General features: G+C 39.9%; 1 protein-coding gene across 5 annotated transcripts in view; it reads left to right on the top strand.

Moving 5' to 3' along the window:
* The window catches only part of TET1 (tet methylcytosine dioxygenase 1), a 143,022-nt gene that overhangs the window by 31,118 nt on the left and 98,765 nt on the right, over positions 1–13,139 (top strand). For 4 of the 5 annotated variants that reach the window (XM_041750248.1, XM_041750243.1, XM_041750245.1 and 1 more), the window contains exon 3: positions 11,492–11,545. The exons of the other annotated variant lie outside the window; for it this stretch is intronic. In XM_041750248.1, coding sequence (XP_041606182.1) covers positions 11,492–11,545 — 54 coding nt within the window. The remainder of the gene's footprint in view (positions 1–11,491; positions 11,546–13,139) is intronic. 5 annotated transcript variants of the gene reach the window in all.

The raw sequence follows: 13,139 nt of genomic DNA, 5'->3' as shown, positions 1-13,139 counted from the left end.
CTAAACCACTGGGATCCCCTCCATTTCATATTTTTACTTAAAATATTTTTACTCTCTCTAGACCTCATTCCCCTCTGAATCTTGGTATGGTAATTCTACACAATAATGGTAATTTTTTACTCTTCTCTGCCTCTAAGCAGATGTTTTTATATTTTATGTAGCTTTTTTAGTTGTCTTTATCAGGATAGTTGATCCAAATTATCAATTCTATTATCAATGAACCGAAAGTTTCATATTCTTCTTAATAAATGTAAATTATGAAAAAAAAATAAATGTAAGATTATGATATGATGAAATTATGGCATTAGAACGTCCAACTCTGGGATCCCTGGGTGGCGCAGCGGTTTGGCGCCTGCCTTTGGCCCAGGGCGCGATCCTGGAGACCCGGGATCGAATCCCACGTCAGGCTCCCGGTGCATGGAGCCTGCTTCTCCCTCTGCCTATGTCTCTGCCTCTCTCTCTCTCTCTCTGTGACTATCATAAATAAATAAAAATTAAAAAACAAAACAAAAAAAACGTCCAACTCTAGCAGAAATCTTATTAATACTAGATTTATCTAGGAGTGGTTCTAATTCTAATGCCTCAAAATAGTGTGCTTGAATATCTTGAGTCTTTAGATTAAATGAATTTTAATTGCTCATTACATTTTTTAAAAATTCCAATATAGCTAACATACAGTGCTAAATTATTTTCAGGTGTACAATATAGTGATTCAACAATTCTATATGTTACTCAGTGCTCATCATGGTACATATACTCTTGATCCCCTTCACCTATTTACCTTCTCTCCCTACAACTTCCCCTCTGTGGCCATCTATTTGTTCTTAATAGTTAAGAGTCTGTTCTTTTGGTTTGTCTCTTTTTCTTTTACCTTTGTTTCTTAAGTTCCACATATGAGTGAAATCATATAGTATTTGTCTTTCTCTGACTGACTTATTTCACTTAGCTTTATACTCTCTAGGTCCATCCATGTTGTTACAAATGGCAAGATTTTATTCCTTTCGATGGCTGAATAATATCTTTATTCATTCATCTATCAATGGATACTTGGGCTACTATCATAACTTGGCTATTAAATAATGCTGCAATAAACATTGGGATGCATATATCCTTTCAAATTAGTGTTTTCATATTCTCTGGGTAAATACACAGTAGTGGAATTACTGGATCATAGGGCAGTTCTAGTTTAAATTTTTTGAGGAACCTTCATACTGCGTTCTACCAGTGGCTGCACCAGTTTGTATTCCCACGAGCAGTCTGTGAGCATTCCTTTTTCTCTACATCCTTGCCAACAGTTGTTGTTTCTTTACCTTTTTTAAAGATTTAGTTTAATTAATTTGAGGGAGAAGGGGAGAGGTGGGGATTAGGCAGGGGGCAGAGGGAGAGGGAGAAGCAGACGCCCGGATGAGCAGGGACCTCAATGTGGGGCTCAATCCCAGGACCTGAAAGCAGATGCTCAATGGACTGAGCCACACAGGCACCCCTATATCTTTTTTATTAGCGTTTTTTGTACACAGTTTTCTTACCTAGTGACAGCCATGGTTCTTTGTTGTTGCAGTGGATCCACCTGGAAGCCAAGTGCCATATGTTGTACTCTTCATAGTCATTTTAACATTTAACACTAATGTCAGCATTTTCCTTCACTGAGTCTTTGGGAGGTTGACTTGCTCAAGGTTCCATATCTAATAGCATCATTGGGATTTGGACCCACCAGGGACATACTGATCTTGTTTAAAATAATAATTTGATATTGTATAATATTTTAAAGTGGACAATCCAAAAGGAAATAAAATTTTCTTCTCTCTCTCTTTTTTTAAGATTTTATTTTTAAGTAATCTCTACACTCAATGTGGGGCTGGAACTCACAACACTGATATCAAGAGTCACATACTCCACCAACTGAACCAGCCAGGCACCCCAAAACTTTCTTTTCAAAACATCTAAAGTAATTGTTTTTTTATTACATGCATAGTTAGCGATTAATAGAGTTGTTGGGTATAGCAATCTTTCACCCCTTCCCACTGAAACTCACAACACATCATTTATTATAATGAAATAGAAGTAGTTCTATAAAATATGGGTATATGTTTACAAAGTTAGAGATTTAATTACAGCATCTGTGAATGCAGTTTGACTTATCTCAAATAATGTGATTTAAAGAACCAATGTTATGGGAAATTCACAGTTTATAAATGATAGTAAAACATTAAGAATCAGAGGTGCTTAGGTGGCTCAATTAGTTGAGCATCAACTCTTGATTTCAGCTCAGGTCATGGTCTCAGTGTCCTGAGACTGAGCCCCTCATTGAGATGCTCCAGGCTCAGCATCTGCTTGAGATTCCTTCTCCCTCTCCCTCTGTTCTTTCCTATTTTTTGCATGCGTGCATGCTCTCTGAAATAAATAAATCTTTAAAAGAAAAGAAGAATCGTTTATTTTAAACAAGAGCTAATGTGCTTGTTGAATAAATATTTGGAAGTGAGGGTAATCAAACATTTTTTGGGGGCAAATTGCATTCTTCTAAAGAGCTTTTATTTATGAGAGACACAGAGAGAGAGGGAGAGACATAGGCAGAGGGAGAAGCAGGCTCCTTGCAGGGAGCCCGATGTGGGACTTGATCCCGGATCCCCAGATCATGACCTGAACCAAAGGCAGATGCTCAACCACTGAGCCACCTAGGCGTCCCCAAAATTGCATTTTCTTAACTAGGTATTAAGAGTGAATATCTGTGGGGGTGCCTGGCTAGCTCAGTCATTAGAGCATTCCTTTCTTTCTTTCTTTCTTTCTTTCTTTCTTTCTTTCTTTCTTTCTTCTTTTTTTGAGTAAGATTTTATTTATTTATTTGACAGAAAGCAAACAGCAGAGGGAGAAGGAGAAGCAGGCTTCCTGCTCAGCCCAATGTGGGACTTAATCCCAGGACCCTGGGATCACGACCTGAGCCGAAGGTAGATGCTTAACTGACTGAGCTGTCCAGGTGCCCCTAAAACATTCCACTCTTGATCTTGGGATTGTGAGTCTGAGTCCCACATTGACTGTAGAGATTACTTAAAAATAAAGTCTTTACGGGTAACTGGGTGGCTCAGTTGGTTAAGTATCTGCCTTCAGCTCAGGGTTGGCTTGTGATTCCAGAGTCCTGGGATGGAGCCCCGTGTTAGGCTTCCTGATCAGCAGGGAGTCTGCTTCTCCCTCTGCCCTCCTCCTTGCTTGTGTGCTCTTTCTCTCTCGATCTTAAATAAATAAAATAAATGAAATCCTTAAGAAAAATCTTTAAAACTAACTAAATAAAATCCTTAAAGAGTGTATCTATGAAAACTCCATTATAATGTTTATGCTAAAACATTCCTAATAAAGATAGGCAAGTTTTTTACTTAAATCTGCAGTTAGCACAATTTATAATCTTGAGCTCTATACCCGTTGATTTCTTTCTTTCTTTCTTTCTTTCTTTCTTTCTTTCTTTCTTTCTTTTTTTAAGATTTTATTTTTTCATGAGAGATACACAGAGAGAGGCAGACACATAGGCAGAGGGAGAAGCAGCTTCCTGCAGGGAGCCTGATTCAAGACTCAATCCCAGGACCCTGGGATTACAACCTGAGCCAATGACAGAGGCCCGACCACTGAGCTACCCAGGTGTCTCTCTCTCTCTCTTTTAAGATTTTATTTATTTGAGAGAGAGAATGCATGGGGAAGTGGAGGATGGGGAAGGGCAGAGGGAGAGGAACAGAATTTTAAGCAGACTCCCTGCTGAGCACAGAGTCAGGCAGGGGGCCAATCTCAGTACCTGAAGATCATAACCTGAGCAAAATCAAGAGTTGGTCACTCAAGAGACTGAGCCACTCAGGTGCTTCTATACCTGTTAATCTCTAAGGTGAGCTGTGATGAAAATAATCTTTTTGGTTTTTTGTTATGGCAAGTATATCCTCCTGACTTCACGAGGTATTTCTAAAGGGCTTTACAAAAGTTTTAAAAGATCCCCTTCAAACACAGAAATGGTAGCAAGGTAGAACTGTTTCTACTACGAAACTTGAGGACTATTTATTTTATTTTATTATTTATTTTTAAAGATTTTATTTATTTATTCACAAGACACACAGAGAGGCAGAGACGCAGGCTCCATGCGGGGAGCCCGACGTGGGACTCGATCTCGGGTTTCCAGGATCACACCCTGGGCTGAAGGCGGCGCTAAACCGCTGAGCCACCAGGGCTGCCCCTGTTTATTTTATTTTAAATAAGAGATACTGTGCCCTTTGAGTAAGTATTTGGCTGTCAGGAAAATCAGACTTTGGAAGAAAATTTGACTTTAGGCATTCTATTATTATAAATATTACAGACTCAATATTACAGGCAAGTTTTTTTTTTTTTTTAATTTGTTTTGAAAAATATATTTCCTGTCTTCTCTCTAGCTGAGTTAGACTCCATGGAAAAAAGATCTCTTAAATCAGAGATCCAAACGGTATTAAGAAGTGCCTCCAATATAGTGGGTATTCTCTATTCTATTCCTGGAATGAACAAAGGGTACCCCTTACTCCAAATATCAAAAGCATCTGTCTGGTACAGCTACTCAGCTGAAAGAATAACATTACCTGGCAACAAGTTTATGTCTCTATAGAATGTGTGAAACTGGCAAATGAGTTCAAATACTAAAGGAGTTAACCCTTCCTGGATAACTGATCTATCCTAACAAACATTTTACATACATTCATTTCCACAACATGATTTTCTTTGATTAGGAGATTTAGTTATACCAAGGGTGTTCTCTACCTTAAAAACCAGGATTTTCAGATCTAAGATAAACCAATCACCTCTCCTTAGTTCTTTCCTTGAGAAAGTTGCTAATATTTGCGATCATCAATTTAACAAGAGCATCCTTGTTGGCTTTTGAAAGGACTAATTATGGAAACTTGAAGAATGGAACACAAAAAGCAGCATTTCAAACTGGAATGGTAGGGAATTAAAAGCTGATTGCATCTCTTCATGTGCAAGCTCAGTGATCAGCCTTTTATATGAATTGTCCCCTTTGCCTCTTCACAACCATACTCTAGTGTGACTTTTCCTTAGCCACAATACTACCTGTCCTTGCACATGCTCTTACCTTCATCTAGGACACATCCCTTTCTTCCCTTTCTCTAAATTTCACCAACTCCTGTTTATCCTCTGGGTTTCAGTGGACATGTCGCTTTCCCTGGGAAGCCTTCTCTTCCTTTCTTAGCATTCTGGGCTCATCTCCATTTTATACTGCATCATGATTGTCCGTTTGTGTCTCTCCTGAGTTGATAGGTTCACGAGTGGCAGGCCCAGCACCATTTCTGCATATTGGAAGTCCCTAACATTTTTAAAAAATATTTTATTTACTTATTTGAAAGAACTGAGCAAGCAAAAGAGAGCACTAGCAGGGGGAGAGGGAGAAGCAGACTCCCCATTGAGCAGGGAGCCCAATGTGGGTCTCAATCCCAAGACCCTGAGAATATGACCTGAGCCAAAGGCAGATCCTTAACCGACTGAGCCACCCAGGTGCCCTTGATGTCTCCAATATTTTTTAAGTCTTTGTATGTATTTTTATTATGATTTTTTATTATTAAGTTGTTTAAAGGTTTAAGTGGGAACAGTGTTTTTGGATGTTAGGTCTTTTAAGGTTCAACAATTTTGATTTGGCTAAACGGGATAACTAGATCTAACTTTCTCAGAAATTAGTTGTGTGGATGAAAAATGATTTGAGCTTCTCAGTGAAACAATAAATGCTTATAATTTTGCTATTAGACTTAGTGAGACTATTAGATTTTCTAACAACTGAGGATACAATGCTATCCGGTGTCAGTTCTGCAGCAGGAATGACAGGGAGAAGAAGCCCAAAGACACAGAACTTCCTTTAAAAAAATAAGGGGGATATTATTGATTACAAAACACACAGGACAGAATGGCAAATAGTAAGAAGCAAACTTCAATATATCATTCACAGAAGGGGACATTTTTCTAAATAGCAGCATTCTTTGTAATTTCTTTGTTTTGGCAAAAACCCATAGTTACTCTTACCGGATTTCTCTGTCCAAATTATGAATCTAGACTGTAATGCAGTAGGCTTGTTGATTTCAAGGTAGTACTGAGAACTGTTGAGAAATTGAGAGGTGATATTTCAGCCCCATTAGTCGCTGGCATTAACTCTGGTTCACTTCATTGTCAGCAGTTCTCACTCAGCAACTATTGGAGACCCATCGCTCACTTGTTCCTTAATTCTTGTTATTGAAGAGCAGTTATTTTTACCAGCAGTAAGCAGGACGGCTAGAGGGAATGGGGTAGTCATTAGGTAGACTTGGCCCCTTAGAAGGAAAAAGGGCTACTGCAGATAAGCCACAGGGAAGGAAGTGGGGGAGGGAAGCCAGGGAAATGCTGCCTGAGGAGATCAGGCCCCCTAGACCCAGACCATTATTGTTTACCCAATCACCCAGGAAGATCTCCTGTTAATCTAAAGTTTCTGTAGTCTCCTAAGAAATAAAACCAAACTAACTTTGAGATCTCCTTTAGAATTGTGAAAAAAACGAGCCATCTTTTTCTTAATGATTGGAAATTTATAAAATATGGTACTTGAAATATGTCTTTACCCAGGTGTCATAGGAAAAGCTTTGGACCCCCCCCCCCCCCCCCCCCCAGCAATAGGGGAGAAGAGAAATACAGGAGGATTTCATGGGAGAAGAGAGTGTGACTAATACTGGAAGGATTTTGTTCTGGAGAAGTGTCAAGTTTGAGGAATCGTGATGACTTCTGAGATTACCTTAGAAGAAAACACCTGTTTTTGTAGGTCTAGTAAGCCATGTTTGTAGGTCTAGTTTCTTGTGGATGCAGAGTGGCTTGTGCTTAGAAAGGCTTGTGCCCTCATAAACTTATTTCTGAGGGCACAACATTTATGTTTTAAAAGCACACCTAACATAAGGTTCATTTAAATACCAGTCTTCTAGAAACCTGAACCAATTCTCCTCTCTTCTAAAAATGAAGGGTGTGGTTTTGAAGACCTTTCAACCTTAAAGGTTATTAGGAGTTATAGTGAAAGCAGTGTAGATGGTTGGTTATGCCTCTCAAGTCCAGTTTTAACTTGCTGTATAAGGTAAATTAAGTAATTCTATCTCTTTAAGCCTTAGTTTACCTATGAAATAATGTAGTTAGGCTCAATTTTCTCTGATGTTCTTTTTTTAGTTCTATAATCATGCGATTTTCAAAAGAAAAGAGATCTCATTTTGTAATACTTGCAAGAACCTAATAATCTAGAACTATTACAAATTTTTTTTTTTTAATTTTATGATAGTCACATAGAGAGGCAGAGAGAGATAGGCAGAGGGAGAAGCAGGCTCCATGCACCGGGAGCCCGGGTGTGGGATTCGATCCCGGGTCTCCAGGATCGCGCCCTGGGCCAAAGGCAGGCGCCAAACCGCTGCGCCACCCAGGGATCCCGAACTATTACAAAATTAAATACATCTTATGCAAATTCATAATCATAATTCCTTGTGAGAAGAACAAATAGATTTAAGAGACAAAAACAAGTTCTGAATAAGTCGGACTATATGGCACAGAGTTTCATAGTTTCTGATCTGCCATTCTTCCAACTGAATCTAGTTTTATGCACTTTGCCCTAAATAATAAGAGAATGGGAATGGCTCTCCAGCCCTCCAATTTCTCTGCTAGTAATGTCTGGTTATTTTCTCCATCAAAGCTCATCATCACCTAAGTCCTGAGCTGAGAGACCATCAAATCGCTAAGTATAGGATTTAGAGCAGATGGTCATAACGAATATAGGTTACCAATCTATTCTGTGTCCGAACAAGTGCAGATTTTCATGGTGTAGTATCAGTTGGATATTTGGAGCTAATGTTAGGTCTGGTCACTTGAATTAACCCTCATATTTAGCTGAGATGAGCTGTGGCTTTATTTATTAATTCATTTTACAGAACAATGCACACAGACCTGCAATATTTGCTAGTTTGCCAAGTGCAGCATTGTATGGCTTCATGAGTATCCCATGTAGTGAAAATGCCTGTCAATGGGGCTTTAAAAGTGGACTTCTCACTGACTTGGATACTCAGTACACCTAACAGTCTGAGCCTGATTTTATTTTATTTTATTTTGTTTTATTTTATTGAGACAAACATGGATCACACAGGTAATAGATGGATTTTAAATATATAATTATATATCCTGACCCACCTTACTAAATATTGAATGATCGAGCTGGGGAATATGTTGATGCCTTTTAAAAATTATATTCAGGTATTCAAGGGGGAGAAGTATAACGTGTAATTGAAATGCAAGAAATGTAGGGCTACCCTTGTGTGCACTGCTGACAAGAGTGGAAAATGATATAGCCACTGTAGAAAGTTTAGTGATTCTTTAAATATTTAAACAGAATTATCATATGATACAGCAGTTCTTTTTCTAGATATATATCAAAAAGAATTGAAAGCAGGGATTCACATACTCGTACCCATGTTCACACCAGTATTACTCAAAATAGACAGAAGGTGGGAACAACCCAAATGTACATCAACAGAAGAATAGATAAATAAATTTGTTGTTTATACACAGTGAAATACTATTTTATTTTATTTATTTATTTAAAGATTTTATCTGTCCATTCATGAAAGACACAGAGGCAGAGACACAGGCAGAGGGAGAAGCAGGCTCCACGCAAGGAGACCAATGTGGGACTTGATCCTGGGACTCCAGGATCACGGCCTGAGCCAAAGGCAGATGCTCAACTGCTGAGCCACCCCCATGTGTCCCACTATTGAGTTTTAAAATGGAATGGTATTCTGATACATCTTACATTGTTGATGAACCTTGAAAACATTATGCAAAGTGAAGTAAGCCAGACACCAAAGGACACACATCATGCGATACTACTTATATGAGATATTAGAATAGGTGAATTTATAGACCCCAAAAGTAAAATAAAAAGTAGCAAGGACTGAGAGAAGGCAAATGAGAACTTATTGTTGAATGAATACACAGTGTCTGGGATAATGAAAAGGTGCTGAAAATGGAGAGTGAGAATCATTTCACAACATTGTGAACATACTTAATGCTATTAACCTATACACTTAAAAATGGTTAAAATAGGGGCACCTGGGTGGCTCAGTCCATTAAACATCTGCCTTGGGCTCACCTCCTGGAATCAGGCCCCACATGGGGAAATCCCTGCTCAGCAGGGAGTCTACTTCTCCCTCTCTCTGCCCCTCCTGCTTGTACTCTCTCTCAAATAAACAAAATCTTTTAAAAAAAAATGGTTAAAGTGGCAGATTTTATGTTATGTTTATTTTATCTCATGCATGCACACACACACTTAAAAGAAAAAGAAGTACAGGGCCATTTTCAAATCTTGCTGTATTATTAGGTCCTGTTTTTCCACCTCTTTCATGGTTTTGCTTCATTCAACAAGGAGAGCTTCTCAGTGTGGGCTCAGTGTGCTTGAGGTTGCCCTGATGGATGTGTTTAAGTCAGAATCCACTGATTTTGCTACCAGGAGGCTTGCTTTTTTACATGTGTTAAAAATTTTGAGGGTGGGTAGGTGAGGGAGAGGTAGTTGAACGTGGGAAAACAGGGCATGTTGGACTTACCATTCCAACAAGTAAGGCGTGCTTTTGTGGCCAACCGAAAGCCTAGGAATCCCGGGTGATGAAACACAGGCCTTCCGGCCCTCACTCTGTTCCTGATTTCTGGTTGTGGGAATCTGTTCTGAATCCAACTGCAAGTGGAAAACCCATCTTTGGCTGAGCAGCCAGGGAGGCCCTCCTGCCAATCCCCTAAATGTGTTGCTGAAACTTTGGCCCTGTGAGGATGGAGCTGAGGCTCTCTTCCCAAGATCTGTGCAGCTGTCAAGGTGCCTGTGATGGGACTGTGACCGGACTCTGCACTACATTTTGGCAGTGACCTTGAGACCTGCCAGCTCACAGCAGCTGTCCTGGTTCCTTCTCTACTGTCACTGTTGCCAGGCCAGGGAGAGAGCTTAACTCTCTGGCTCTGGCATTCTCAGGGTCTGGCAAATTCCAACTGTGGTGCCCCCGCTCTCCCAGTGCCTACCACCCGCTGAGCGCCGTGGCAGCCCAGGTGCCTGAGTGTGGGTAGCTGCTTGTGCCACCTCTGGCTCAGCTCCCATTCCCGGGAAGTGGGTGGTTCCGTCTGACCATCAGCCGGGTAGGCAGGCTGGCTCCGCCTGGGGACCTGTTTGGCAGCTCCACGGAAAGATGCTCTGAGACAGTTGATGATCTTGGGAGACAGAGAAGCCCATAAAGGTGCCCCTTTTTGTCTGAAAGGTGTAAACCCACCTTCTGGACCCGAGGGATTTCTTCAGGAAATGAAGGTCACCAGAAATGTCCAGAGCAAGAGAGAGAAATCTTTTCCTCTGCAGCCACTCAGAGTGGCAAGTGTATTTTGAAAACTCCTCCCCCTCTCCTTGTCCTCATCCTGTCCTTTTCCTTTTAAGTGGCTTCATTAGTGTTTTTTAATCCGCCTTTGTCATTGGACATTTATTGACAGAAATCAAATTGCTGTGTTTCTGGGCAAAGCGCCTGCTGCAAAGAGGTGTGGTTCCCGGGGAATGAGACACGCAGCCCAACAGCTGAGCCTACACTGTCCTCACATAACCTCCCTGCCTTAAATATCGCCAATATTTAGCCTTGCCTTATAAAGTAAAAATGCACAATACCTTCCAGAGTTTCAGCAAGCCCAAATGCCCCCCTCGGCTCGGTTATATCTCCTGTACGTTGGAGGCAGAGCCGCGCACCCCTCCCCCCGCGCAGACCTGCCCTCGGAGCCGCCAAGAGGTTACTAATCAGGGAGCCTCCGCCATCGATCCGATGGCGGAGACCTGGGGGATTTGTGTGCATTGTTTTTGCTGAAGCCTCCTGTGATTTCGGCGCGACCAGATCCTCTGCAGCGCACTCCATGTCGCAGCTTGTGGCTGCCTGTGTCCTGTGGTGAGAGCGGAGCCGCACAGGAGATCCTTTGTCTAGGAGGGCTAGCAGAGAAGATCACTTTGGAGTTGCTAAGCTCTGCATTGCCATTGGCTGCACTCTTTGTGGGGCTGTTTTTGCAAAAGGCATGCCCAGCACGTCTACAGTGCTGGCAGGCCAGGGCTGCCTTTAAACACCATGATAATAATACCAAAAAGCAGTTTGCAGAACTGTTCCACTGTAGAGGCTTCCTCTGCAGAAGCAAGCAAGATGGCTACCTCGTGGGCTTCGCTGTGAAGAATGCAGAGGCTAATTAAGACAGTCTTTAAGGGGAAAAAAGGGTATTTCCCTCCTTCATCTTTATGCAAGGCTTTTTTTCAGTGACTTTTAAAGTATGCATTTTACATGAGCTCTTTAGGTTCTGCCTAGCAAACATGTGGATGATTTTAAATGGTCTAAATAGTTTTATAGAGAAATAGCCAAAAAAAATTTTGGGGGGGAGGTGGAAGCTAATTTTTTTTTTTCTTAAACGGAGGCTCATTTTGCAATTTGATTTTTTTTAGGTTATAAAGGAAAACAAGAGGCCCCAGAGGGAAAAGAAGCCCAAAGTTTTAAAGGTAATCAGCTATTGATTAAATCATATTTGATTTTTTTTTTGCCATTTCATAGAGTATTTTTCTGTCACTTAGGAGAAAATTTGGAGTACAGTGGATGTGAATTCTCCCGGATTTTCAGTAGATAAATGAATTTTCACTCAACTGAAGTGTTTTTTTTTTCTCTCCCTCTCTCTCTCTCTCTCTCTCTCTCTCTCTCTTTTTTGATGTGCTGCATGATGTGCATATTAGCATCCTTTATTTTCAACTCTACACAAGTCTGCAGAAGGAAAAGTTTATATGCAAAGCATTGTGAATAAAATTTGTTTTCTTGGTAGATCCCTTTGTAGCATCTGCCTTTGTGGTGTTGCACCAGTGTGTAAACTTATGCTCTTAAGGAGAGAGACACTATTTGAAGTTGACAGCTATGATCCATTGTGATTTTAATAGACCTTGCATTAGATACTATTTTAAAATGTGCGGTTTTGCTTTCCAAAGGAAAAGGTCCTTAGAGGTTTTAGTTCAATTTGAAATATGTAAGACATTGAGCTCAGCCAAATTATCATTGCTTAATCCCAAATTCTCATTGTATCATTTTTAATTTTGGCATTCAGAGAGCTGTAGGAATATGCATGTTTTCTTTATTTTCAGTAGTTTGCCTAATGAATATTTAGTAGTAACCTAATTTGGTTCTAAGCTAACAGTCTGGGTTATGAGCTTTGTACAGTATTTAGAAGGGTTAATTTAAAAGCATATGGCACCACTAAAAGTTCAAGGCTAGCTTTAGTTTAGCAAATGAGTGCTTATGTGTTAAACATTTCAAGTGGCCTATTGCTACTATAAATGTAAGCAACCTAGCAAGTAACCTTTTTAATTAAAAAAAGACATATTAAGCAATAAAATGTACTGGTCTTTAAAATTATATCATTTATAATAATTAATATTATTTTAACCTAACCTTAGCTTTTCTCTTGCAAATAAAGTTTTAGCACTCAAAGAGGAACAACATGTTGAACTATGGATGTGGGAAATTTTTTATCTCATTTGCTTCCCTAGTTGTGTATCTTGAAAATGTTATTGACATGGAGAACCAAACCTTGCATTTCTTTCAAATTTGTCTGACCACCTTGAGTTTCTGTTTCCTGTGTGTACACGGCATTGCCATGTACACTTTAATCAACCAACAAGTATTTGTTTAATATTTACCACACAGTCATCAATGTTCTAGGCACTGTGAAATGAATGAAATTGCTTGGCACAAATTCTCATTGGGCCTGGACAAATAGAATACTGGTTGTTTTCAAGGTAAATTAACCCCTCCTATTTTGCTTCTGCAAAATATTGACCCACCCACCCCCTTTTACTTCCTTCCCCTACTCCAACTATAGAATTGTATCATTAAAAAGCCCTGCTTTATAATTCTTAACCTATTCTTAATACTTTCTGTGTTGGGTGTATCCATCTCAAGGTGTTTTTGTCTTTAGATTTTCAAATAAGAACTCATTTTAGTGCTACTGTTAAAATGGCTCTCAAATTTGCCAGGGGGTGGGGTGGGGGCCTAAGAGAAAGAGGTCAATTGCATGGACACATTAATATAGAATAAATTTGGTAGCTAAAT

This window comes from Vulpes lagopus, chromosome 3 (assembly GCF_018345385.1).
Source record: "Vulpes lagopus strain Blue_001 chromosome 3, ASM1834538v1, whole genome shotgun sequence".
Classification (NCBI taxonomy): Eukaryota; Metazoa; Chordata; class Mammalia; order Carnivora; family Canidae; genus Vulpes; species Vulpes lagopus.
This window is presented reverse-complemented; position numbering and strand designations above follow the sequence as displayed.